General features: G+C 50.5%; 1 protein-coding gene across 4 annotated transcripts in view; it reads right to left on the bottom strand.

Moving 5' to 3' along the window:
- ABCC6 (ATP binding cassette subfamily C member 6) overlaps positions 1–24,465 on the bottom strand; it is a 48,502-nt gene extending 24,037 nt beyond the window's left edge. For all 4 annotated transcript variants that reach the window (XM_029057834.2, XM_029057836.2, XM_029057837.2 and 1 more), the window contains exons 1-16: positions 24,364–24,465; positions 21,394–21,570; positions 20,732–20,857; positions 20,458–20,595; positions 18,267–18,392; positions 17,644–17,705; positions 17,249–17,380; positions 14,308–14,520; positions 12,775–12,952; positions 12,389–12,550; positions 9,828–9,920; positions 8,429–8,632; positions 8,043–8,189; positions 5,388–5,475; positions 3,072–3,141; positions 475–601 (exon numbers count right to left, since the gene is read on the bottom strand). In XM_029057834.2, the coding sequence (XP_028913667.1) occupies positions 475–601; positions 3,072–3,141; positions 5,388–5,475; positions 8,043–8,189; positions 8,429–8,632; positions 9,828–9,920; positions 12,389–12,550; positions 12,775–12,952; positions 14,308–14,520; positions 17,249–17,380; positions 17,644–17,705; positions 18,267–18,392; positions 20,458–20,595; positions 20,732–20,857; positions 21,394–21,570; positions 24,364–24,417 (2,097 nt within the window). In that variant the 5' untranslated portion in view covers positions 24,418–24,465. The remainder of the gene's footprint in view (positions 1–474; positions 602–3,071; positions 3,142–5,387; positions 5,476–8,042; positions 8,190–8,428; positions 8,633–9,827; positions 9,921–12,388; positions 12,551–12,774; positions 12,953–14,307; positions 14,521–17,248; positions 17,381–17,643; positions 17,706–18,266; positions 18,393–20,457; positions 20,596–20,731; positions 20,858–21,393; positions 21,571–24,363) is intronic.
- Between the last annotated feature and the right edge of the window lie 814 nt (positions 24,466–25,279).

Genomic DNA, 25,279 nt, shown 5'->3' with positions numbered 1-25,279 from the left:
TTTTCCGCCTGGTCCCTCGCTAAAGCGTAAGCTCCTCGTGGGCAGGAAACGGGTGGCTTCTTTACCCTCTACTTCCCAAGGGCTTAAGACGGTGACGGCTCCGCCACTTGTCCGCCGCGTGACCTTGAGCCAGTCACTTATCCGTGCCTCACTTTCCTCATCTGAAAAATGGGGAACGAGACCGTGAGCTCCGCGTGGGACACGAACGGCGTCCGGCCTGATGATCCTGAACGCACCCAGTGTCTAATGCGGTGCCTGGCACGTATTGGGCACTTGACAGATACCATAAAGAAACGACCCCAAGGGGATGCTCAATTAGAGCTACTATTACTACTCTCAATCGATCAGTGATATTTACTAAGTACCGCGCAGAGCACTCTACCGAGCGCTTAGGAAAGGTCCGCTACGCTACTGAGTACTGTGTCGACCCTCCGCGCCCACCCCAGTGGATGGGCAAAGAAGGCGTGATCTCACCTCAACGTTGACATGCCCATCCAGTTTCGACAGCTCTCCGAGGAGGGCGGCCAGCAGAGAGGACTTCCCCGCTCCCACCGAGCCGATCACAGCCAGCAGGTGACCCCGAGGTACAGCCAGACTTATCCTGGAAATGGTCAGAGGGGACACAGGGTGAGGAGGGGCGTGGAAGGGGGAAGGGGGCCTGTCTGCACAGGTCAAGAGGGAAGTTTTTACTTATAATAATAATAATGTTGGTATTTGTTAAGCGCTTACTATGTGCAGAGCACTGTTCCAAGCGCTGGGGTAGATACAGGGGAATCAGGCTGTCCCACGCGAGGCTCACCGTCTTAATCCCCATTTTACAGGTGAGGTCACTGAGGCACGGAGAGGTGAAGTGACTTGCCCACAGTCACACAGCTGCCAAGTGGCAGGGCCGGGATTAGAACCCACGACCTCTGACTTCCAAGCCCGGGTTCTTTCCACTGAGCTACACTACTTATTTATTTTATGGCATTTCTTAATAATAATCATAATAATAATGTTGGTATTTGTTAAGCACTTACTATGTGCAAAACACTGTTCTAAGCGCCGGGGGATACAAGGTGATCGGGTTGTCCCACGTGTGGCTCACAGTTTTAATCCCCGTTTTTACAGATGAGGCCCAGAGAAGTGAAGCGACTTGTCCAAAGTCACACAGCTGGCAAGCGGCGGAGCTGAGATTCAAACCCATGACCTCTGACTCCCAAGCCCGGGCTCTTTCCACTGAACCACGCTGCTTCTCTGTTAAGCACTTACCCTGGGCCAGGCACTGTAGTAAGCGCCGGGGTGGATACAAGATAGCAGATTGGACGCAGTCTATGTCCCACTTGAGGCTCACAATCTTAATCACCATTTTAATAATAATAATAATAATAATAATAATAATAATGACTGTGGTATTTGTTAAGCACTTACTGTATTAAGCGCCGGGGTGGATACAAGATAGCAGGTTGGACCCAGTCTATGTCCCACTTGAGGCTCACAATCTTAATCATCATTTTAATAATAATAATGATTGTGGTATTTGTTAAGCACTTACTTTATTAAGAGCCAGGGGTGGATACAAGATAGCAGATTGGACGCAGTCTATGTCCCACTTGAGGCTCACAATCTTAATCACCATTTTAATAATAATAATAATAATGATTGTGGTATTTGTTAAGCACTTACTGTATCAAGCGCCGGGGTGGATACAAGATAGCAGATTGGACGCAGTCTATGTCCCACTTGAGGCTCACAATCTTAATCACCATTTTAATAATAATAACGATTGCGGTATTTGTTAAGCACTTACTGTATTAAGCGCCGGGGTGGATACAAGCAAATCGGTTTGCGCACAGTCCGTCCCACGCGGGGCTCACGGTCTCAATCCCCATTTTAGAGATGAGGTGGCTGAGGCTCAGAGAAGTGACTTGCCCACCGTCACCCAGCAGCCAAAGCGGCAGAGCTGGGATTAGAACCCAAGTCCTCTGACACCCAGGCCCCTGCGCTTTCTACTAGGCTATACCGCTTTCTCCGAGCTCACTGTGGGCAGGGAATGTGTCTGTCGTTCTGTAGTACTCTCCCAGGTGCTTAGTACAGCACAGTAAGCCTTCTACCGACCGACGCTAACCTGAGTTAGCTGCTCTGGAGAAATTTCCCCCAGTCCTGCCTTACAGAGGAGAAGTCAGTGCAGAGCGAGGGCGTGGGATCCCCGACAGGTTGGATGGGTTTTGTTGGGAGAAATGTGTGGGATGGGGAACTTGGTGGGGCCCGCCCTTCTCTCCTGAGCTTGGTCCGGGAGTCCCAGAAAGCTCCTAAAGGACAAATGGAGATTACGGTGGGATTCACGGGGAAGGGAGCGGGTGTGGGGAGGCCTCCCCTGGAAGTCTGGTTCTTACCTGTTCTCCCATCCCCTTAGATCGGGACCCCTTTCTGAGACAGGGACCGTGTCTGACTTGTTTATCTGTGTCTACCCCAGCGCTTAGTACAGTGCTCAGCACATAGCAAGCGCTTCCCAATTACCATCATCATAGAGAAGCAGCGTGACTCAGTGGAAAGAGCCCGGGCTCGGGAGTCAGAGGACACGGCTCGTCTGCTGTGTGACACTTAACTTCTCTGGGGCTCAGTTCCCTCATCTGTAAAATGGGGATGAAGTCTGTGAGCCCCACGTGGGACAAGCTCATTACCTTGTATCTACCTCAGCGCTTAGAACGGTGCTCGGCACATAGGAGGCGCTTAACAAATACCATCATTATCATCACTATTACCATCAAATGAGGGGCCGGACGATCCTCCCGGGTTCCCTCCCCGCCCGGCTGGCAGCTCCCTTTGTCACGAGGATGCCCTAAATCGGGGCTGGGGGTGTTAAATCAGATGCCTTTGTGGCCCTGACTTTCCCAGGGAGTTACCACCCTCCAGAAGGTTTTATTTGCTTGGGAAAGTACAGTAAAGTAACCGATTAATAACTCCCTCTCGGTTCAGTTTTGCCCACTCAGATAGGCACGTTGAAAGTAATCTGTTCGAAACGAGCCGGAGACGACGCTGTAAATACCTTGCCTCGAATCTGCTGTAGCTAAAGTAACTTAAAAGGGTACCTCCGGAGGCATGGAGAACTCTCCCGGGACCAAGCAAAAGTTCCATTTTCGATCGTGATGCATTCTCCGGCTACAGGAGGGAACAGAAGGAAGGCGACACATAATCTTCAGTTCACGCTGTTTCTTTCCCCCCTGCCCTCCTCTTCTTCTCCAACCTTCATTCTCCTCCTCCTTCCCCCTCCCTCCTCATTCTCCCCCTCCTCCTCCCCCCCTTCCTCCTTCCATTCTTCCTCCCCTGCTTCTCCTCCTCCTCTTTCTCCTCCTCTTCCTCCTCTCCCCTCGGCTTTGGGCCATTTCCCCACTCCTTGGTGCCCCCACCAGATGCTGAGCAGGGGAAGGGAAGAGGAGATGCAATTCGAATTCATCTGTTACGAGGGCCGCTCGGGAAGAGGTGGAAACTTCCGCTTAGTATGAGGGATTTGGAATATTTATGGATTTGAACTGATCTGTTCTAACCCTATTACTAAGCTGAACGATGCTGGGGGGGCGGGGGGGGGAGATTTTCCAAAAGATCTCCCGGATTTGCAGAGACATTCACTTACCTATTTGCAAAAGACCCTAATCAGGACCGAGCATTCCCTTCGAAAAGATGTCAGAGACGCCCCTCCTCCTGGCCTGGGCCTAACCTTGGCGTCTGGGCAGTGGGGACTCTCTGGATACCTCTAACGGCCCAGTGGTCTTTGCCGGGGTGAGAGACGGAATGCAAATGAAAATCCGCCTGTGGTTTGGTTTCATTTCAGCGGGGCGGAAAGGGAGCCGGGACGGAGCTGGGCATCTCCGAAAGGAACCAGCCGAGGCTCTCCAAGGCTAGGATGCCAGATAGCTCAGTGGTAGAGCTCACGCTTCTCACGGTTGAGGTCCCGGGTTCGATCCCCGGCACCTCCACCTCTAATTTCAGCACTTAGAACGGTGCTGGGCACAGAGTAAGCGCTTAATAAATACCCTCATCATCACATGTGAGTTCAGAGAGAGTCCCTGGGGGATCCTGAGGAAGATGAACACCAATAATGTCACCAGCAGAAACAGCTGTAAACTCGCTGGGGACAAGGATGTGTCTACTTACTGTTGTATTCTACTCTCCCAAGTGCTTAGTACGGTACTCTACGTGGCTCACTGGAAAGAGCCCGGGCTTTGGAGTCAGAGGTCATGGGTTCGAACCCCGGCTCTGCCACTCGTCAGCTGTGTGACTTTGGGCGAGTCACTTAACTTCTCGGTGCCTCAGTTCCCTCATCTGTAAAATGGGGATTAAGACCGTGAGCCCCACGTGGGACAATCCGATTCCCCTGTGTCTACCCCAGCGCTTAGAACAGTGCTCGGCACATAGTAAGGGCTTAATAAATACCAACATTGTTATTATTATTATTACTCTGTATACTGTAATTGCTCAATAAATACGACTGACAAATAGCTGTTTGAAGCGGCATGGCCCAGTGTCTAGAGCACGGACCTTGGAGTCAGAAGGACCTGGGTTCTAATCCCGGTTCCACCACTCGCCTGCTGTGTTCCCTTGGGCAAGTCACTTCTCTGGGCCTCAGTTACCTCATCTGTCAAATGGAGAGGAAGACCGTGAGGCCCATGTGGGACAGGGACTGTGTCCAATCCGATTACCTTGTATTTGCCCCAGCGCTTAGTACAGTGCCTGGTACATAGTAAGCGCTTAACAAATACCATGATGATGATTATTATTAATTAGGGTCCCAGGAATTGTTGAGGACCCCTACCCCATTTTGAGAGCAGTAAGGCAGGGACAGGACTGATGTTGGGAACAGAGGCACGGTGACGGATAGGGCAGTGCAAAACCAAGGAGGATAAGGAGATGTGCCTTGTGAGCAGGGACCGCTTTCTTCAAGGAAAGCAGTGTTGCCTAGTGGCTAGAGAACGGGCCTGGGTTCTAATCCCGGCTCCTCTACTCGCCTGGGTGACCTTGGGCAAGTCACTTCACTTCTCTGGGCTTCAGTTACTTGATCTAGAAAAGGGGGATTAAGACTGTGAGCCCTGATGGGACATGCACTGTGTCCAACCCGATCAGTCAGTCAATTGTATTTATCGAGCATCTACCCTGTGCAGAGCACTGTACTTGGGAGAGTACAATATAACGATAAACTGACACATTCCCTGCTCGATTAGTTTGTTCCTACCCCGGTGTCTAAGACCTTAATAGAGTGCCCGGCACACAGTAAGCATTTAACAAATACCATATAAAAGCCAAACGAAGGAAAAAACCTACTTGGGGAAGGACTTCTGGCCAAGATGGAGGAGCTGCCCCACCCAGTTGGAATCCCCAGTCCAGCCTCAAACCCCAGAGGCGATACTTACAGCTACCCTTTGGGCTCGTGTCAACGGCGTTGGGCTCTATCTCTTCGAGGCTGAGAAAAGCAGCCAGACGGGCTAGGGACACCTTCGCCTAGGAACGGCCGAGTCACGCGGCAAGCCAAGGGGAAGAGGGAAGAACAAATGTGGTTGGGGTTGGTTTTGATTCAGATTTCCTGGGAAAGCTCACCGTGGGCAGGGAGCATGTCTACCGTCTCTGTTATATGGCTGTATTCTACTTCCCCAAGCACTCTGTGCGACGCTGTGCACGCACCGAGTGCTCAAAAGAATCTCATTGATTGATTGAAAGGATGGGGCAGAACGAACTCATCAGAGGATGGCGTATAGTCTTGGTTACGGGGCATCTGTGGCCTCCCACTCTGAATTGGGATAATAACGTTTTAGGGCTCGAAGGGACCTTGAGAGGTCGCCTCCTCCATCCGCCCTGCCTCCTGATCTAAGTCCCCCCCCCCCGACTCGCTTGTGTTTGGACTCCTAGAGCTCAGCTTTCTTTAGACGGTAAACTCATTATGAGCAGGGAACGTGACCGCTAATTACGTTTTAGCGTACCCTCCCAAGTGCTTAGTATGGTGCTCTGCACGTAGTAAATGCTCAGCAAATATGATCGATTAATTCCTCCTGAGGGCATTTCTTTTTCACTGTTTGTAGCCTAATGGAAAGTTCATTGGGTAGGAAGTCTGAAGATCCAGGTTCTAATCCCAGATCTACCACCAGCTAACTGAGGGACTTTGGACAGGTCACTTAGCCTCTTTGGACTTCAGCTCCTCATCTGTAAAATGGGGATAAAACTCCTCCTCCTCCTCTCTGTGCCTCTTAGATTTTAAACGCGACGTAGGTTCAGGCACTGCGGTCCCGTGTGCTTCTCTTGAATCTACCCCAGCACTTAGCACAGTGATTTGGCTTGTAGAAAGCTCTTAATAAATACCATAATTATTTTTCATGATCAGAAGGTCTGGGCTCCAAATGCTGAGAAGTTTTAAATATGAGAAGCAACCTGACCTAGTGGATACGGCTCAGGCCTGGGAATCAAAAGGACCTCACTTCTAATCCCAGCTCCACCAGTTGTCTGCCGGGTGATCTTGGGCAAATCACTTAACCTACCGTGTGCCTCAGTTACCTCAGCGGCAAAATGGGGATTAAGACCGTGAGCCGCCAGGTAGATCGTGGACTGTGACCAACCTGATTAGTTTGTATTTATCCCAGTGCTTAATACAGAGCCTGGCACATAGTAAGTGCTTAAATTCCATAAAAAAGCTAAAACCTAGAAAAGAAGGGGAAACCAAGAAAGAGGGTCGTAGGGTTATGAGAGAAATGAAAGAGTGAAGCTGGATCCCCGACCCTTGTGAGAGGCTCTGGAAAACATGAAATTAGGGGCTCATTAATTGCCTTCCCACTTGCCCCCAGTTCTCTGTGACAACAAGAATGGGGTCTGAATCAATCAGGGCTATTTACTGAGCGGCTGAGCTCGGCGTGCAGTACTAAGAGCTTAGGAGAGTATAATAGAAGCCAGACTCACGTTCCCTAACCTCAGTTGGTTTATAAACCTAGTAATCGGAGAAGCAGTCATGACCTGATGGAAAAAGCACAGGTTTGGGAGTCAGAAGCCCTGGGTCCTAGTCCTGACTTCACCGCTTGCTTGCTGTGTGACCTCTGGAAAGTGGTGACGACTTAACTTCTCTGTACCTCAGTTTCCTCATCTGTAGAATGGGGATAAAACACCCAGTCTCCTTCCCTGTTAGTTTCTGACCGATATAGGGCTCAAAATCGTGTCTGTTTGATTACATTGTATCTACCACAGGGTTTAGCACAGGGCTTGAGGCACAGTAAGTGCTAAACAAATACCGCATTAATTGTTGTTATTAATAATACCGCTCAATAAATACTATTGAATGAATGAATGGTTATTATTTGGAGTTTGACCAAGAATGATTTAACAGCAGTGGAAGTGAAAGGAAGAATTAGGAAAAAATATGGGTAGGAAAGAGGTTTAGGACTCAATGGAAGATGATCACGTGATATCCAAATTCAGAAAGCACTGCCCATAAAATGTCACAGAGGAGAGAAACCGACCAAAAATGCTTTACAGCAGTGGACGTGAAAGGAAGAATTAGGAAAAAATATGTGGTAGGAAAGAGGTTTAGGACTCAATGGCAGATGATCATGGGATGATCCAAATTCAGAAAGCATTGCCCATAAAATGTCACAGCGGAGAGAAACCGACCAAAAATGCTTTACAGCAGTGGACGTGAAAGGAAGAATTAGGAAAAAATATGTGGTAGGAAAGAGGTTTAGGACTCAATGGAAGATGATCATGGGAGGATCCAAATTAAGAAAGCATTGCCCATAAAATGGGGAGGGGCCCGGGGGTTTCTCGAACACCTCTCAGGTCCCGCTGGCTAGACGAAGCACTTTCGAGTAGAATGGCAAGCATCTACCTGGTGGAATCAGCTGGACCACGACAGGCTACCAGGGCATCTCAGGGTGCTCTAGCTTGGAGCCTGAAGAGAGTCCCAACCCCATTTGGAAATCGCCTGGGACACCAGGGTCCTGGTGCTGCAACTGGGTGTCCAACCCCCAGAAGAGCCTGAGAACGTCAGAGCCCTTGCCCTCCCTCCCCGCTGCCCTCGCCCCAGCCTTCACCTGGATGGTGGTGTGGAGCGAAAGCGGTAGGAAACCCTGGGCCTTGTTGAGGATGTTGATGAGCATCAAAGCAACAAAGGCTTTCTGAGCATCCAGGACGTTGTTCTCATCTGAAAGAGTGTAGACGGCAAACATGACCAAAGCGACCTGAGGGAGAGAGAGAGAACGCCAAAGACTGGGATCAGACCGCGGCAACGGACTCACGAGGAACTTAGCTTTTCCAAAGAGGAGAGTCTGCAGAGAGCTGCCAAGTGGGCATAAATGGGGCGCGGGTAGGATTCTCTTCCTCGGTTTCCCTTCGAACGCCAGGGTGGGTACGGCCCAAGTCTGCCCTCGTTTCGCGGGAGCAGCAGACATTAAGTGGCGGAGGAAGGAACGTTTCTCACCAGAAACGTGGACAGGTGGAAGGACACCAGAGATACTGAGAAGAGGAGTCCCGACTTCTTCAAGGCCTGCAGTTCTTCCTTTCTGATGTGCAACACTTTCTCCATGAAGGCTTTCTCCCAGCCGTGGAACTTAATGATCCTAACGTTACTGAGGATCGAACTGGTGAGCGTGCCTCGATGGTCTTTCTGCCTCATCTGCTCCTCCTGAAACAAATGGGAAGCAGCGTGGCCTGGTGGACAAAGCACAGGCCTGGGAGCCGGAGGACCTGAGTTCTAATCCGGCCTACTGTGTGAACTTGGGAAAGGCAATCAACTTCTCCGTGCCTCGATTTCCTCAGCTGCAAAATGGAGATTCGATTTCGGTCCTCCCTCGTTCTTGACTGTGAACTCCACGTGGGACAGGGACGGTAACTAGCCCGACTGATTTCTGTCTACCCCAGTGCTTAGAACAGTGCCCGACACACGGTAAGCACTTAACGAATACCGTGAGCCAAATGCCAGCAGGCCTGGTTTGCAGAGGATAAGGGACTGCAGCGTATCGGGGTCCAGCAGAACTAGAACGTGTCTGCAGTGTATCGGAGATAGAGCAGAACTAGAACCCGGGTCTGACTCCGAGCCCAGTGGGTTGGCTGTCCATGAGGTGAGACCACCTCCCAGAGTCTCCAACCTATAGAAGCAGCGTGGCTCACGGGAAAGAGCCCGGGCTTGGGAGTCAGAGGTCATGGGTTCGAATTCTGACTCTGCCACCTGTCAGCTGTGTGACTGTGGGAGAGTCACTTCACTTCTCAGTTACCTCATCTGGAAAATGGGGATTAAGACTGTGAGCCTCACGTGGGACGACCTGATTACCCTGTATCTACCCCACCGCTGAGAACGGTGCTCAGCACAGAGTAAGCGCTTAACAAATACCGGCCTTATTATTATTATCCGATTTATTTATTTATCTATTTGCCATTGTTTTTATGAGATGTTCTTCCCCTTGACTCTATTTACTGCCATTGTTCTCGTCTGCCCGTCTCCCCCGATTAGACCGTAAGCCCGTCAGAGGGCAGGGACTGTCTCTATCTGTTGCCGATCTGTCCATTCCAAGTGCTTAGTCCAGTGCTCTGCACGTAGTAAGCGCTCAATAAATACTATTGAATGAATGAATGGTTATTATTTGGAGTTTGGGTCTTAACAGCTCTGTGATTTAGGCTTAGATCGTGGTAAAGAGGATGGAATCTCCTTCAGGGAAATTGGCCAATGAAGATCCTGGATATAGTTTTATAAAATGCCCAGGGGGAAAATAGCAGCCTGCCGTACGTCCAGTTTTCAGTTGCAGGGTCCCTTCCTTCCCCCCGGGCAGAGGGTCCTGGGGTCTCGGGAACCTACGGCGTCTGGAGGAGAGACGCCCACAGACCTGAAAGCGGCTCCTCTTCTTGGTGATGACAAAATTCAGGGGCAGGAGGAAGAGGAAAACGGCAAGAGCAGTCAAAGCAGATGGACCTAAAAGCTGAAAAAGAGGGAGTAGTGAGACTCACCCAGGTCTCCCTAAGAGGTTGACTACTGAGATGATTGGGAAGCAGCACGGCATAGCGGATAGGGCACCGGCCTGGGAGTCAGAAGGTCATGGGTTCTAATCCCGTCTCCACCACTTATCTGCTGGGTGACTCTGGGCAAGTCACTCAATTGCTCTGGGCCTCAGTCACCTCATCTGGAAAACGGGGATGAAGACCGGGAGCCCCACATGGGACAACGTGGCTCAGTGGAAAGAGCCTGGGCTTCGAAGTCAGAGGTCGGGGGTTCGACTCTCGGCTCTGCCGCTTGGCAGCTGGGTGACTGTGGGCAAGTCACTTCACTTCTCTGTGCCTCAGTTACCTCATCTGTAAAATGGGGATTAACTGTGACCCTCACGTGGGACAACCTGATGACCCTGTATCTACCCCAACGCTTAGAACAGTGCTCTGCACATCGTAAGCGCTTAATAAATACCAACATTATTATTATTATTATTATTATTACCCCGGCACTTAGAACAGTTCTTGGCACATAGTAAGCACTTCACAAATACCATAATAATTATTATTATTTATTAGGTTTGGCTCTCCTGGCCAAAGTTCTTCCACGAGCCAATACTGAGGCAGATATCAGATTTTCTTTCAGAACTTCCGATGGGCTAGTCCCAAATCTCAGAAACAAGGGGCTGTTGGGGGTCCCCAGAAGTCATCTCATCCATCCCTCAGGGGTTATCTCAGTCATCCCCCTGCCTCTTATAATAATAATAATAACGATAACGGTATTTGTTAAGTGCTTACTATGTGCCAGGCCCCGTATTAGACACCGGGACGAAGACAAGAAAATCGGATTGGACACAGTTCTCGTCTCACTAGGTCTTGCTGCTTCTCATAGGCCACAGTGCTCTTCGCAGGCCACACCTAACGTTAAGAGACGGGAATTAATTTCCTGTCCTTCGGTATCTCTTTAGAAATAGATTCCTCATATCTTCATAGCTATTTGGTGATAACTTCCATTTCTTTCAGTGATTCCATCTCTAGAATACATTTAGGGATCCAAGAATAATCCAAGAATTAGAGAAGCAGCTTGGCCTAGGGGATTCAGCGTGGACCTGGGAGTCACTCGGCTGCTGTGTGACATTGGACAAGTCACCTGACTTCTCCGTGCTTCAGTTCCCTCATCTGTAAAAGGAGGATTAACACTGTGGGACATGGACTGGGTCCAACCTCACCGACTTATATCTACCCCAGTGCTTAGTAGAGTGCCCGGAACATAGTAGGCGCTTAAAAAAGACCATAAAAAATGATTCCAGACTTAGTGACTAAGCCTAGAAAAAGGGTTTGGTTTTATTTTCTTGCACGAATGGTGACATCTACTGTCCAGTTTGGGGTTAGTTGGTCAGTACAGTTCTGTTCTCCAAAATAACTCATTATTTAACACACTAAAAGCCAGAACTGGAGGAGAAGCAGCGCGGCTCAGTGGAAGGAGCCCGGGCTTGGGAGTCAGAGGCCGTGGGTTCTAATCCTGGCTCCGCCGCTTGTCAGCTGTGTGACTTGGGGCAACTCACTTCTCTTCTCTGTGCCTCAGTTACCTCATCTGTACAATGGGGATTAAAACTGTGAGCCCCACGTGGGAAAACCTGATCACCTTGTATCTCCCAGCGCTTAGAACAGTGCTTTGCACATAGTAAGCACTTAACAAATACCACCATTTATTTATTTATTTTTCCTCCAGATGTCTCCCTCTTCCTCTAATGCCTCCTCTCTTCCTTCTTCCTCCTTCGGCCTCCTACTCCATGTATGTGAGAACTAGATTTCTCAAGACCCGGGTCCCAACTCGCTTTTTAGTCACTGATGCAATGTTTTGTGTCCTTAGTCCAGTCCCCTATTCATACATGACCACAGCAAAAACAAATTTCCCTGAAAGAACTGGGAATTGAAAGGAAAAGGATGAGGAGAAGCTGGCACATATTTCCACCTGGCTACTTAGGATGAAGCCAGAAAGGGAATGGAAGTGAATGTCATTAGTTGGCTTTTCAAACAAAGCCTGAAAAAGTCACGAGTTCCTTGAAAAGGCACCCCGGAGATAACACTATTATTAAATCAAGCGTGAATTTAGGTTCCATAAAGTCATCAGCTTGCAGATTGACTCTAGCTGCGTCAATCTATTTTTCCCAGCTTTTCCAACTTTTCCAGAATCCCGGCTGGGATGCGTTGGATGGCAGGGAGCACTGTCCGTCCGACGCTTTAGTAGAGTTGGTGCTAACGGTTAAAATCTTTATTTGCTCAGCATCTGGTTTCTTTTTGGCCTAGCCTAATTTCTTCCAGGCCCTGAGCCTTTTGGGTCCACGCTATTTCACGAGGCTGGATTAAACAATGACGGTGATGATAATAATTAAGCTCCAGAGAATTCGAGCCATCGCGAACTCCTCCCCTGTCTCCTCATGAGGAAACAAAGGACTTTTACCTGCCAAAGGAAGATGAAACAGATGACGATCCAGATGGGACAGATCCAGATGCCGTTAAAATACACGACGGCGTCCACCAGCCGCTGCACGTCCACGGACACCAGGTTCACGATCTCTCCCACGGCAGTGGCCTTCCTTGCGGCACTGGACAGGGCTAAGACCTGATGGAGCCGGGGTGGGAGGGAGTCACAGTTCTGTCTCCGGAAGCAGGTCGTGGGGGAAGGAAGGGGTGAAAAATCCCACGTGTGGAAGGGAAGGAAGGGTATCTCCAGGGATGGAGGTGGAAAGAAATACCGTGGGAGAGACGGGGCTCGGTTGACCAAGGAATATCCAGAGCCGCTGAGCTAAACCCGTGGGTCAGTGAGGGGGACGGGAGCCGGCTCACCTTTCGGTATACCAGGCCGACGAGGGCGGTCTTCAGCCTCATCCCTAATACAAAGCACACGTACATGTAACGTTGCTCGAACAGGATCTTTAGAGAGTTTATGAGAAACAGTAGCACTGCACAGAAATAGCCCTTCCAGCCAGGAGCCGCCAGGTCGCTGATGAATTCCAGGAAAAGGCTACGGGAGAAAGCACAGAGACTGAGTAAAGGTCAGGAGACAACAGTGCAGATGCAGTGTTATTTGAACTCCAAACTGGGCCAGTTACGGTCCAGTTCTCCAGGGAATCAGGCTTCGGGCTCAGGGGAAAGAGTCTATATTCTGGCTTCTGGAAAGAGGGGTGTCCTTAGAGGTCCAATTCTGGCCACTTTTGCTGTGGGACCTTGGGCAAGTGACTTCACTTCTCAGTGCCTCAGTTACTTCGTCTATAAAATGGGGATTAAATCCACCTCCTTCCGACTTAGACTGCGAGCCCCATGTGGAACAGGGACTGTGTTCAACCTGATTATCTTGTATCTAGCCCAGCGCTCAGAACGGTGCTGGACACGGAGTAAGCGCTTAACAGATACCATAAAACAGAAAAGGGGCAAAGAGAGCTCAGGAAGGCTGTGGCGGTTGTAACTGTTGGCATTTGAGCTGTGAAAGGACTGAAATTCTGCTCCTCTCGTCACAGAACCCTTCAGATCTGTAGCCTTTTGTCTTTATGTTGCCTTAAACTTCTCTTTATGCATCTGTCTCCAGTACTCTCCCCGTTTTTATTTTCAGATGGTGAACTCCCCCCGGAAAACAGAGATGGGGTCTAATTCCCACCTGTGTATGTTTTCCCAGCACGTAGCTCAGAGCTCTGCACAGAGTAAGTGCTTAATAAATACTACTATTAGAAGATCTAAAGAGGCCACACAATTCCCTTCTAGAAGAGCGCTGGTCCATAGCGGTATGTTCACGAGGGGTGGAATTCTGTCACAGGTCTGTCCCACACAAGCGCTCAGTCCGGTGCTTTGCACACAGGAAGCGCTCGATAAATACGACTGAATTGAACCGAAGACCTTAGCTCAGCCGAAAGAAATCTCGGCCTATCAAACAGGCAGGGGGTCCAGAATGGATTGGCTCAAATGAGTTCCATATAATTTGTTCGCATCTGCACAGGTGGAATTTTCAAATTAACCAGCATCTGTTACCCGCTTTTCGGTGGAGTAACAAGCGTGCAACTTTTATCTGAAAATAAAAATGGGGAGAGTACTGGCGACAGATGCCTAAAGAGACGTTTAAGACGACATGAAGACAGAAGGCTACAGACCTGAAGGGTGCTGTGACTAGAGGAGCAGAATTTCTGACTGTTCCCTTTTCAATCCTCGGACCCAGTTCTATAAATAATACCGTTGGTATTTGTTAAGCGCTTAAGCAGGAAGTGGGGATGCAGTTGAGCAAGAACTGGGCCGTTGTTGGGGAGAATGCAAGCTGCTGGATTAGGGGGCTTGGGGTGCCCTCCTCAATTTGAGAAGAAGGGCGAGAGTACTGCCGAAGGTTCGACAAACCTCAAGATCTTGGGGATGGAAAACGTGAAGATGTCGCAGGCGACCAAGCTGAGAGACCCGAGGAGGAAACTGAGGCCAAACACCCTCCAAATGGCCTTCAGCAAAGGGCCGCTCTGGGTCCGCTCCGACTGTAGGAAAGGCTGAGTCTCCCATGGGTCTGCGGCCTCACCTCTGAGCTGTCCGTCTCTGTTCAACGCCACCGCGTCTGGGCTCCTTAAGAGAGGATGAACCAAGGCTGAGCCCCAAGCGCACGGGAGAGCACGATACAGCAGAATCGACGGACACGTTCCCTGCCCACGATGACCTTACCATCTAGAATTTAAGTCTACAGCTTAAGCACAGCACAAACGTACTTACCTTTATATAAATTATTTATTTATATCAATGCCCGTTTTCCACTCTAATCTGTAAGTTCCTTTTGGGCAGGGAATGTGTTATATGAATAGTAATAATTATTAATAATAATTAACCATTATATTAATAGTAATAGTAGTAATAAGTAATTGTCATAATAATAGCAATAGTAATAATGATGATGGTATTTGTTAAGCACTTACTATGTGCCAAGCACTGTTCTAAGCGCTGGAGTAGATACGAGGTATTCAGGTTGTCCCACGTGGGGCTCACACTCTTAATCCCCATTGTACAGATGAGGGAATTGAGGCCCGGAGAAGTGAGGTGACTTGCCCAAGGTCACCCAGCAGACAAGTGGCAGAGCCAGGATTAGAACCCACGACCTCTGACTCCCAAGCCCGGGTTCATGTCACTAGGCCGTGTTTGCCACCTCTGTTGTATTGCAGTCTCCCAAGTGGCGAAGCAGCGTGGCTTGGTAGATAGAACGCAGCCCTGGGAGTCGGAAGGATGTGGGTTCTAATCCCGCCTCCACCGCTTTGTCTGTTGTGTGACCTTGGGCAGGTCACTTCACTTCTCTGTGCCTCAGTGACCTCACCTGTAAAAAACGGGGATTGAGAGCGTGAGCCCAGGGCGGCACAGGGGTGGGTCTAACTCGAGTAACTTGTATCTACCCCAGTGCTTAGAACAGTGCTTGGCACATAGCGCTTAACAAATATAATAATAATAATCAGCCCACGCAGGATGGGAATAAACACAGTTCCCTGGGAACAAGAATCTGGATTTAGTGCCTCCTGAAGCTCTGGACTTGGAGTCCAGCACCACTGACCTAGACTGTGAGCTCATTATAGGTAGGGAACATGTCTGCTAATTCTACTGTATTTCATTCTCCCAAGCGCTTAGTACAGAGTTCTGGACAATAATCAATATGATCGATTGACTGACTGATGGATTAAATAAGTAACCGAATGCCTAGAATCCCGAGAGGTTGCCACCAGCTGCCACTGAGCTGACTGGATGCCCACTCTCGATGTCAGTAGTCCAAGTCACAGAAAGAAGGGGCTGTTGGGGGTCCCCAGAGATCATCTCAGTCATCCCTCTGCCTCTACATTAGCCTCACCTAACCCGAAGAGATTCCATTTCTGGCCTCCCTCCTACTTGCTTTTGGAGCCCCACGGGGGGACCTGACTACCCTGCCTATCCCGCCGTCGACCCCTGGCCCCCGTCCTCCCGCCGTCCCGGAACGCCCTCCCTCCTCACCTCCGCCAAACTAACTCTCTTCCCCTCTTCAAAGCCCTACTGAGAGCTCACCTCCTCCAGGAGGCCTGCCCAGACTGACCTTTCCCTTTTCCCTCTGCTGCATCTCTGCCCCCCCCACTTCACCTCCTCTCAGCTTCCCCCCCCCCCGCTCTTCCCCCTCTCCCTTCCCCTCCTCTCAGCACTGTGCTCGTCAGCTCATTTGTATATATTCTTATTACCCTATTTATTTTGTTAATGAGATGTTCATCCCCTTGATTCCATATATTGCTATTGTTTTTGTCCGTCTGTCTCCCCCCATTAGACTGTAAGCCCGACAACGGGCAGGCATCGTCTCTATCTGTTGCCGAATTGTCCATTCCAAGCGCTTAGTACAGTGCTCTGCACATAGTAAGCGCTCAATAAATACTATTGAATGAATGAATGAATATCCTTCCTGTATCTACCCCAGTGCTTAGTAGAGGGCTTGGCATATCGTCAGCAGTGTGGTCCAGTGGATAGAATACAGGCCTAAGAGTCAGAAGGACCTGGGTTCTAATCCTGGCTCCATGTTGTGCAACCCTGGGCAAATCACTGGGCTTTAGTTTCCTCATCTGTAAAATGGAGATTAAGACTGCTGAGCCCCGGGAAATGGACTGTGTCCAACCCCATTTGCCTGTAATAATAATAATAATTATGGTATTTGTTAAGCGCTTACTATGTGCAGAACCCTGTTCTAAGCACTGGGGGAGATACAGGGTCATCAAATTGTCCCACGTGGGGCTCACATTTTTTTAATCCCCATTTTTACAGATGAAGTAACTGAGGCCCAGAGAAGTTAAGTGACTTGCCCAAGGTCACACAGCAGACAGGCGGCAGAGTCGGGATTAGAACCCACGACCTCTGACTCCCAAGCCTGTGCTCTTTCCACTGAGCCACACTGCCTCTCTGCCACGTTGCTTCTCTGTCCACCCCAGTGCTTAGAACAGCGCCTGGCACAAAGTAAGGGCTTACATTCCATTATTATTATTATTATTACTGCTATTAAGTTCCTAACAAATACCACAGTTGTTAAACATGGTGTACACACTGCTCTTCTTAGCCCATGTTTTCAAGAACATCGAGGTCCCTGCAGGGGCTTTGGGTTTCTATTCTGTGCCACTCCCCAGATGTCAACGATTCTCCTCAGCGTGACCCGCGATTCTAGGCCGAAGACAGCCTGCCGCCCCGGGCCTACTCCGCCGAGCGCTCAGTACAGTGCTCGGCACAGAGTGGGCGCTCAATAGATACGATCGGATGAAAGAATGAATGAGATGGGCACAGCAAGGGCAGCTCTTGGCTGCCGGACACTTACCACGGGGTCTGGTGATGGTTCTTTTTCCATTCCCTCTCGAGCTGAGATACGAGTTCTTCTGACGAATTTTCTCTCTGCAGGGACCATAAGTCATCAGGTTCCAAGGGTCGTCGGTAGCCTTGCCAAACCAACCTGCGAAAAAACAGTATCGCCGGGACAAGTCTAGATTGTAAGCTCACTTCGGGCAGGGGCTGTGTCCGTTTATTGTTGTATCGTACTCTCCCAAGAGCTTAGTACAGTGCTTTGCGCACAGTAGGTGCTCAAGAAATACGATTGAATGAATGAATTAACGAATGGAGGGGCAATTACCGATAAATTTAGCTGCCTTTCCCTTCGTTAGAATACACTTCTTTTTTTTTAACAGCATGTGATTGATCGATCGCTCCTTGCCTTACCTGGAAAACCACCAGAATGTGACTTTGGAAGGGAAAGAGGCTCCGGATTCAGGACACGGGTTCTGGATAAGGAAAAAGTGAGGAGCTTTGAGATTCAGTGGGATCGATGGGATCCCTGCTTCCCTTGCCCGCAGATGTTGGTTGGCCAGGAGTTGTCGTCATGGCTCCATTTTGCAACTGAGAGCCGATCCCCGCCAAAGTACGTGGGCTGCAGAAGTTTTTGACTGCCAGTCGGGGCAATCCTTCGAACCGTGGCCAGTGGATAGATAGATCCTGGGCCTGGGAGCCAGAAGGACCTGGGTTCTAATCCCGGCTCCGCCACTTGTCTGCGGGGTGACACGGGCCGAGTCACTTTACTTCTCGGGGCCTCGGTTACCTCATCTGTAAAATGGGGGTGAAGGTCGGGAGCCCTACGTGGGACAGGGACTGTGTCCAACCTCATTACCTTGTCTCTACCCCATTGCTTCAGATGGGGCCTGGCCCATGGTAAACACCTAACAAATACCATAAAAAACAAAATCCCCCACTGTCTTTCTTCCAGAAGGGAAGGCTTCGGGTGCTTTCAACAAACCTTAGCGTGTTGAGCATTTGGCGAAGTCGAGGAGGTTGAGTCGCGGACTTACCGACTCCTGAGGAACTTTAGCGAAGAACGGAGGCTGGTCGGCAAAGAAGGAGATCACGAACTGTGCCCCGACCAGAGCCGAATAAAGATAGGAGACGATATGGCGGAAGGCGTCTCTGGGGAAGCCCTGTGAAATTGAACACAACCGCTTTCAGGGTTCTCGGCAAAGAGAAGCTGGAGTGATTCAAGCCGGTTTTACTAGCAGCAGCGTGGTGTAGTGGATAGAGCACGGGCCTGGGAGTCAGAAAGTCACAGGTTCTAATCCCGGCTCCACCACCTGTCTGCTGTGTGACTTTGGGCAAGACACTTCACTCTTCCGGGCCTCACTTACCTCATCTGTAAAATGGGGATTGAGACCGTGAGCTCTCTGTGGGACGGGGGCCGTGTCCAACCTGATAAGCTTGTATCCGCCTCGGTGCCGGCACATGGTAAGTGTTTAACAAATACCACAGTTATTATTATTATTACTAAAATAGGGAGGTTGGGGAAGGCAGGAGGATTGGGTTTGGTTATATTAATGCCTACCTTTCTCTCCTTGGGGGTAGGGATCGTATCTACCAACTCTGTTATATTGTACTATCCCAAGTACATAGTACGACGCACTGCAAACAATAAGCGCTCAATAAATGTGATCAGTTGACTGATAAGGAAAATTCCAGAGCGGCAGTGTGTCTGGGTACTAGACAGTGCTGTGAGAAAACCCTGATCTCCGTTCATTCTGAGGGAAATGAAGGGAAAAAGCCACTCAACAACAGGGACTTCAGGATGGGCTGGTCTGTTAGAACGTAAGCTCCCGCCAGCTCTCGGGCTCTTCAGTCGCCATCGAGTAAAGCACCATGGAACCTTCCTTATTAATAAAAATTCTTATTATTATAATTTTGGTATTTGTTAAGCGCTTACTATGTGCCAAACCAGGTCGCTTTGTTTTTCTATTCTTCCCGAGTGCCCACTGTAGACCACCGCATTAAGTGGACTCTCAATTAATGATACTATTCCTGGGAATAGCAAAGAAGGGATTCATTCATTCAGATGTAATTATTGAGCGCTTACCATGTGCAGAGCACCGTATAGGTGCCCGGGAGAGTACAATATGATAAACAGAACCATTCTCTGCCCGCAACGAACTTACTAGTGGGTAAAAAACAGAATGTTTTAAGTCAAATCAGCGCCTCAGTTTCTTCATCTGTAAAATAGAGGATTCAGTACCTGTCCTCTCTGCTACATTGAAACTGTGAACCCCAAGAAGGACAGGGACTGTGTCCAACTGGATTTGCTTGTATCCACTCTAGCATCTAGTCCAGTGCCTGAACAAAGACCATCATTATTATTATTATTTTATCCCTCTGAACCAGGCTGGAAGGAAGTCTCTGAACTGGTTCGAGGGGATTTGCTGATTTTGGAACGTGATGTTCTTCAGCATTCCAAATCCTCCTTTGGGAACAGGACTAAAACAATGTGGCTTTCTCGGTTGGCCCTTCGCTCAAGGATCCTCGCTCAAGGATCCTCCCGCCCCCTCTTCCTCCTCCTCGTCCTCGTCCTCCTCCTCCTCGGGGCAGCCGGGGACTAATCAGAGCTGGGTCTTCCCGATCTCCCTGAGGGAATGGGGCTGCCCCACAGGGAGCCGATCAGGAGCTTCCTGGAGGAGGATGCCTCGCTGCTCTGCCTACATAGCATGCCTGGGTCCCAAACTCTCCCAATTTCCACAGGGAAAGCAGCAAAGGTCGGGGAGAAGAGGAGAAGAAGAGAGAAGGGGGCACCTTAAAAGATAGTGATGTTGCTTTTCAGTTTTTTTCAAAAAAAACAAAAAACTGTGGGTCAAGATTTGGGTGTCGGGTTCCGGGAGAGAGGGGAGAGGGATGCCTAGACTGTAAGCTCGTTTCTAGATTGTACTCTCCCAACCACTTAGTACAGTGCTTCGCACACAGTAAGCGCTCAATAAATACGATTGTAAACTCCTTATGGGTAGGGAATGTGTCTGCAAAGTCTGTACTCTTCCAAGCGCTTAGTACAGTGCTCTAGACATAGTAAGCGCTCAGTAAATGCCATTGATTGATCAATGGACGGGATGATAGCAAATTCCTTGAATTCAGGTTACTTTTTGCCTGCAAGACTTTCCAGCTTTCCTTGGGCCTGCTTCCCCTCCCCACCCTATCCCACCCCCAACTCCCAGGCCCCAGTTATACCACCCTTACTCCTTGCAAGGCATGCTGGACCGTCGCACTTAGCGTGACCAGTGTGACCAGAAATGAGAGCAACCAGTAAACGAACAAGACGCCTGAAGACTGGACACCCTTCAGCCTTTCAAAATGAATCAGGAATACTGTGAGGCTCTGCAAAAAGAAGACAGGCAGGGAGAGGCACCAGAAGAAAACGTTAACATTTACATCATTATAAGAAAACCGGCTTCTGTCTTGGCTCCCCCCAACGCTCGCTGGACAGACAACGGCTCCAAACCTCAGACGTTACCATTGTGATGAGCAACATGGCGGGGTTAATGAGGAGTTCCAGGGCTTGAGGGGTGCCTTGTTTTATTTTCCAAAGGGTGAAGCAGAGGTTAAAGAAGCAGAGCGACATCAAGGCGAAGCTCAGTACCTGAAAAAGGTAAAAAAATACGCTTTGACTTGGAATATCAAGGCCAGTGGGAGCCCTGAAAGGAGATTTCCCCAGAGCAGGGTGAATATTGGTGCAAAAACGATGAGTTGATGTATGATCGTCGCAGATGCGGTTGATTCCGGAGGGGATGGAGGGATGGATGGACCTGGGAATTGAAGACTGGGGAGAGGAGGACATTACGGGGGAAGGGAGGATTGGAGTCCCGGATGGGGGAATGTGCATAATAGAGACAATATTATCACAGAGTGAGAAAAAGATGCTAACGGAAGACTAGTCTGATCCAGCCTGGAAGATTTCAATAAGACTATGGGGAAAACCAAGCAGCTGGACTTGAAAATGAGGGTAGTTGTATGAAACAAGCCAAGATAATCAGAACTAATAAAGAGGCATAAATAAATAATCAAGAGGAATCGATCCCGAGCATCCGAGTGTCTCCACCCCTCGGAATGGGATCGAGGGAGTTCTTTTTAACGTCCAATCTCAAGCAGCAAAAGCAAGGCCCCAGTGGGAATTACCATTTTAACTTTGAAGAGACGAGACATCCGGATGTAACCCTTGCTGTGCCGGTGAATGTACACAAAGTAGAAAGGGCCGAAGACCCACAGATAGACACATGGGATCCAAGCCAAGATTGCATGCTGAAAACATGGGGCCAATCTCAGGTTTTCAGGAGGTCTGGTCTGGTTCCAGCCCTGCGTCAATGAAAGCGCAGAAAGAGATTTTTTTTTAAAAAAAAAGGTACTTGTTAAACGCTTACTACGGCCAGACACTATACTGAGCGCCGGGGTAGATACGAGCTAATCACTTTGGACACAGTCCATTGACCCACATGAGGCTCACAGACTTAATCCCCATTTTACAGATGACATAACTGAGGCACAGAGAAGTGACTCGCCCAAGTCTGCACAGAGCAGACTGTCAATGGGCAGGGATCGCCTCTATGTGTTGCCGAATTGTACATTCCGAGCACTTAGTACAGTGCCCTGCACATAGTAAGCACTCAATAAACACTATTGAATGGAGCTGGGATTATTATTATTATTATTGTTATGGCATTTATTAAGCACTTACTATGTGCTAAGCTCTGTTCTAAGTGCTGGGGTAGTTACAGGATAATCAGGTTGTCCCAAGTGGGGCTCACAGTCTCAATCCCCATTTTCCAGATGAGGTAACGGAGGCACGGAGAAGTGAAGTGGCTTGCCCAAGGTCACACAGCAGACAAGTGGCGGAGGCGGAATTAGAACCCATGTCCTCTGAATCCCAAGCCCGTGCTCTTCTCTTGGATGTCTTCAGAGTGAACTCCCCAAGTCTCCTCAACTCCCCTCCCTCCTCCTCAGCCTTCTCCCTCCCTCTTAGACTGTGAGCGCCCCCGTGTCCGGCCCGATGAACCTGTATCTACTGTAGCGTTTAGGAGAGCGCTTGGCACGTATTAAGCGCTTAACAAACATCATTATTATTATTACTATCATCTCCTTCTCCCTTTGCCATTACCCACTTCTTGCTTCCCATTTCCCGCCCATCAAGGACAAACTCCTCAGGCTCGGCCTCAAACCTTTCCACCCTTGCTCTCAGCTCTCCGGCATCATTCGTGTCATTTCTCCGGTCTTGGAACTCCCCGCACCACCCTAATCCAGCAGACCACAGATCTCTCCATGTTCAGATTCCTCCTAAAATCCCAACTCCTCCAAAAAGCCTTCCCCAACTGCCTCTCAAAACCCCAAGATATATCGATCCATCAGGCACTTCAAGCATTTACAGCCTGGGGGAAAGAGCACAGGACTGGGAATCGGGAGATCTGGGTTCCAGTCCCAGCTCCGCCACTTGCCTCCTGAGTCACCTGGGGCAAGGCATTTAACCTGCCTGGGCCTCAGGTTCCCCCTCTGTAAAATGGAGATTAAGAACCCGTTCACTCTCCCTTTAGTCTGTGAGCTCCATGTGGTTAGGGAATGGTGACTGATCTGATTATACTGTATCTACCCCAGTGCTTGACACAGAGTAAGCATTTCACAAATACCATTACTATTTATTTTAATGGTTTTAGGGAGGTGTTCACTGTGTACCAGACACAAGATCACCGGGTTGGTCAATGTCCACGTCCCACATAGGGCTCACAGTCCTAATTGGAACTACGCTTATACCTTCCCTCAGCACTTATATATATATATTTTTTTTTTTTGTAAAATGGGTTGTCTGAGCAGTTTATTATTTATTCATTACCCTCTTTGTAAATATACAGTGCACTTCATCGGGCACTCAATAACCACCTTTACTATCTGTTCTCTAAACTAGCTATTGGGTTCCCTGGTCTACCCCGACCACCGATTTCTTTTTATACTCCCGGTGCTGGGGAACCGGGCAAATTAAAGTATGAGTGCAGCTTGAAAATCTCCTGACGACAGACCTTCCAGTTTATGTGGTCATATGAAAATTCCTTAATGCTATACAAAAAAAAAAATACATTTGTGTCTCTTCAAATTTCAATAGGCGATCTGGAGGAGACAGCTGCTGCTGAAGGAAAAACGATGTGGTCTGTAAAATCATTACAATCGATCTTTCTCTCGGCTCTCTGGGGCTACACGGCAACCCCCCTCCACAGTCCCCCGAGTCCTACTGGATACCGTGAGGTCAGGGAGCGGAGGAAAGAAGGAGGTTTGCGTCTGGGGGTTAGGGAGGGAGGAGGTTTTGGGTCTGGGGGTTGGGGAGAAGAAGTTTTGGGTTAGGAAGTTGCGGGGAGGGGGATTTGGGTTTGAGGCTTGGGGAGGTGGGAGGTTTGGGATGGGGAAAAGAGGTTTGGGGTTAGGAAGGTTTGGGGAGGGAGGTTTGGGTCTGGGAGATTGGGAGAGGGAGGTTTGGGTCAGGGAGGTAGGGGAAGGAGGTAAGGGCCAGGGAGCCGGGGAGGAGGAAGATTTGGGTCTGGGGGTTGGGGAGGAGGGAGGTTAGGGTCTGGGGATAGGGGAGGAGGGAGGTTTGGGTCTGGAGGTAGGGGAGGAGGGAGGTTTGGGGTTAAGAAGTTGGAGGGGGGGAAGTTTGGATCTGGGATGTTGGGAGAGGGAGGTTTGGGTCAGGGAGGTGGGGGAAGGTTAGGGTCAGGAAGTTGGGGAGGAGGGAGATTTGGGGCTAGGATTGGGGGGGAAGGGAGATTTGGGGCTGGGGCTTGGGAAGGAGGGAAACTTGGGGCTGAGGTTTGGGAAGGAGGGAGATTTGGGGCTGAGGCGTGGGGAGGAGGGAGATTTGGGGCTGGGGGCTGGGGAGGAGGGAGATTTGGGGCTGGGGGTTGGGGAGGAGGGAGATTTGAGTCTAGGGGTTGGGGAGGAGGGAGATTTGAGTCTGGGGGCTGGGGAGGAGGAAGATTGGGGCTGGGGGTTGGGGAAGAGGGAGATTTGGGTGTGGGGTTTTGGGAGGGGGGTCTGTAGACTCGCTGCCCCTCTCTCTCCTCCCCAGGAATGGCAAGCTTAGTGCCCCCCTCCTCCCCCGGGGCCACTCACCGGACTGCCTCCGCAGGGCTGGCACGGCCCGCAGCCCCAGCCCGCCGCAGCCATCGGCCCGGGGGTGCGGGACGGGGCACCTCTGGCCCCTGGCCCTGCCCATGGCCGGGGTTCATTGCCCGGGGCAAGGTCCGTCCGGGGCAAGGGGACGGAGCGGGGCGGGACAGCCGGGGGACGCCAGTCCCGCCCACCATCCCTGCGGACCCCTTCCCCGACCCCGACCCCGACCCCTCTGACCCGGAGATACCGCGCCCCTTCAACCCTCTGCGCCCCCTGAGCCCCCGGGCCCCCTCAACCCTTTGTACCCTCTGTGCCCCCTGAGCCCTCGTGCACCCTCAAACCTGAGCCTCCGGGCCCCCTCTGTGCCCTCTGGGTCCCCTGACTCCCCGGGCACCCTCAACCCTCTGCACCCTCTGCACCCCTGATCCTTCTGTGCCCTCTGTGCCCCGTGTGCCCCTGAACCCTCTGCACCTCTTGCACACCTGAACACTCTGTGCCCATGAACCCTCTGCGCCCCGTGTGCTCCTGAACCCTCTGAACCTTCTGCACCGCTTGAGCACCTGATCCCTCTGTGTCCTCTGCGCCGCATGTGCCCCTGAACCCTCTGTGCCCCTGAACCCCTTCCACACCTGAACAGTCCGGGCCCCTGAACCCTCTGCCTCCGTGCGCCCTCGAATCCCCCGAGCCCCCGATTCCCTTGCACCCCATGCGCCCTTGAGCCCCGTGGCCCACACTGTGGTCAACGGGCCCCGGGCCGGGGCCAGGGAGCCGTCGCCAGCTCCCGGGTTTTGGGGGGGAACTGGCCGGCCCCAGAGGGTCCTCACTCATAGTCGGGACACACCCGGGGGCTGGTGACCCCCGGCCCTCGGCCCTGGGAGAGGGAAGCGCCTGGACTGAACTTCCAGGAAAGCGGGAA

This window comes from Ornithorhynchus anatinus, chromosome 2, assembly GCF_004115215.2.
Source record: "Ornithorhynchus anatinus isolate Pmale09 chromosome 2, mOrnAna1.pri.v4, whole genome shotgun sequence".
NCBI classification, from domain to species: Eukaryota; Metazoa; Chordata; class Mammalia; order Monotremata; family Ornithorhynchidae; genus Ornithorhynchus; species Ornithorhynchus anatinus.
Note: the sequence above shows the minus strand (reverse complement) of the source record. Positions and strands in the feature narration are given on the sequence as shown.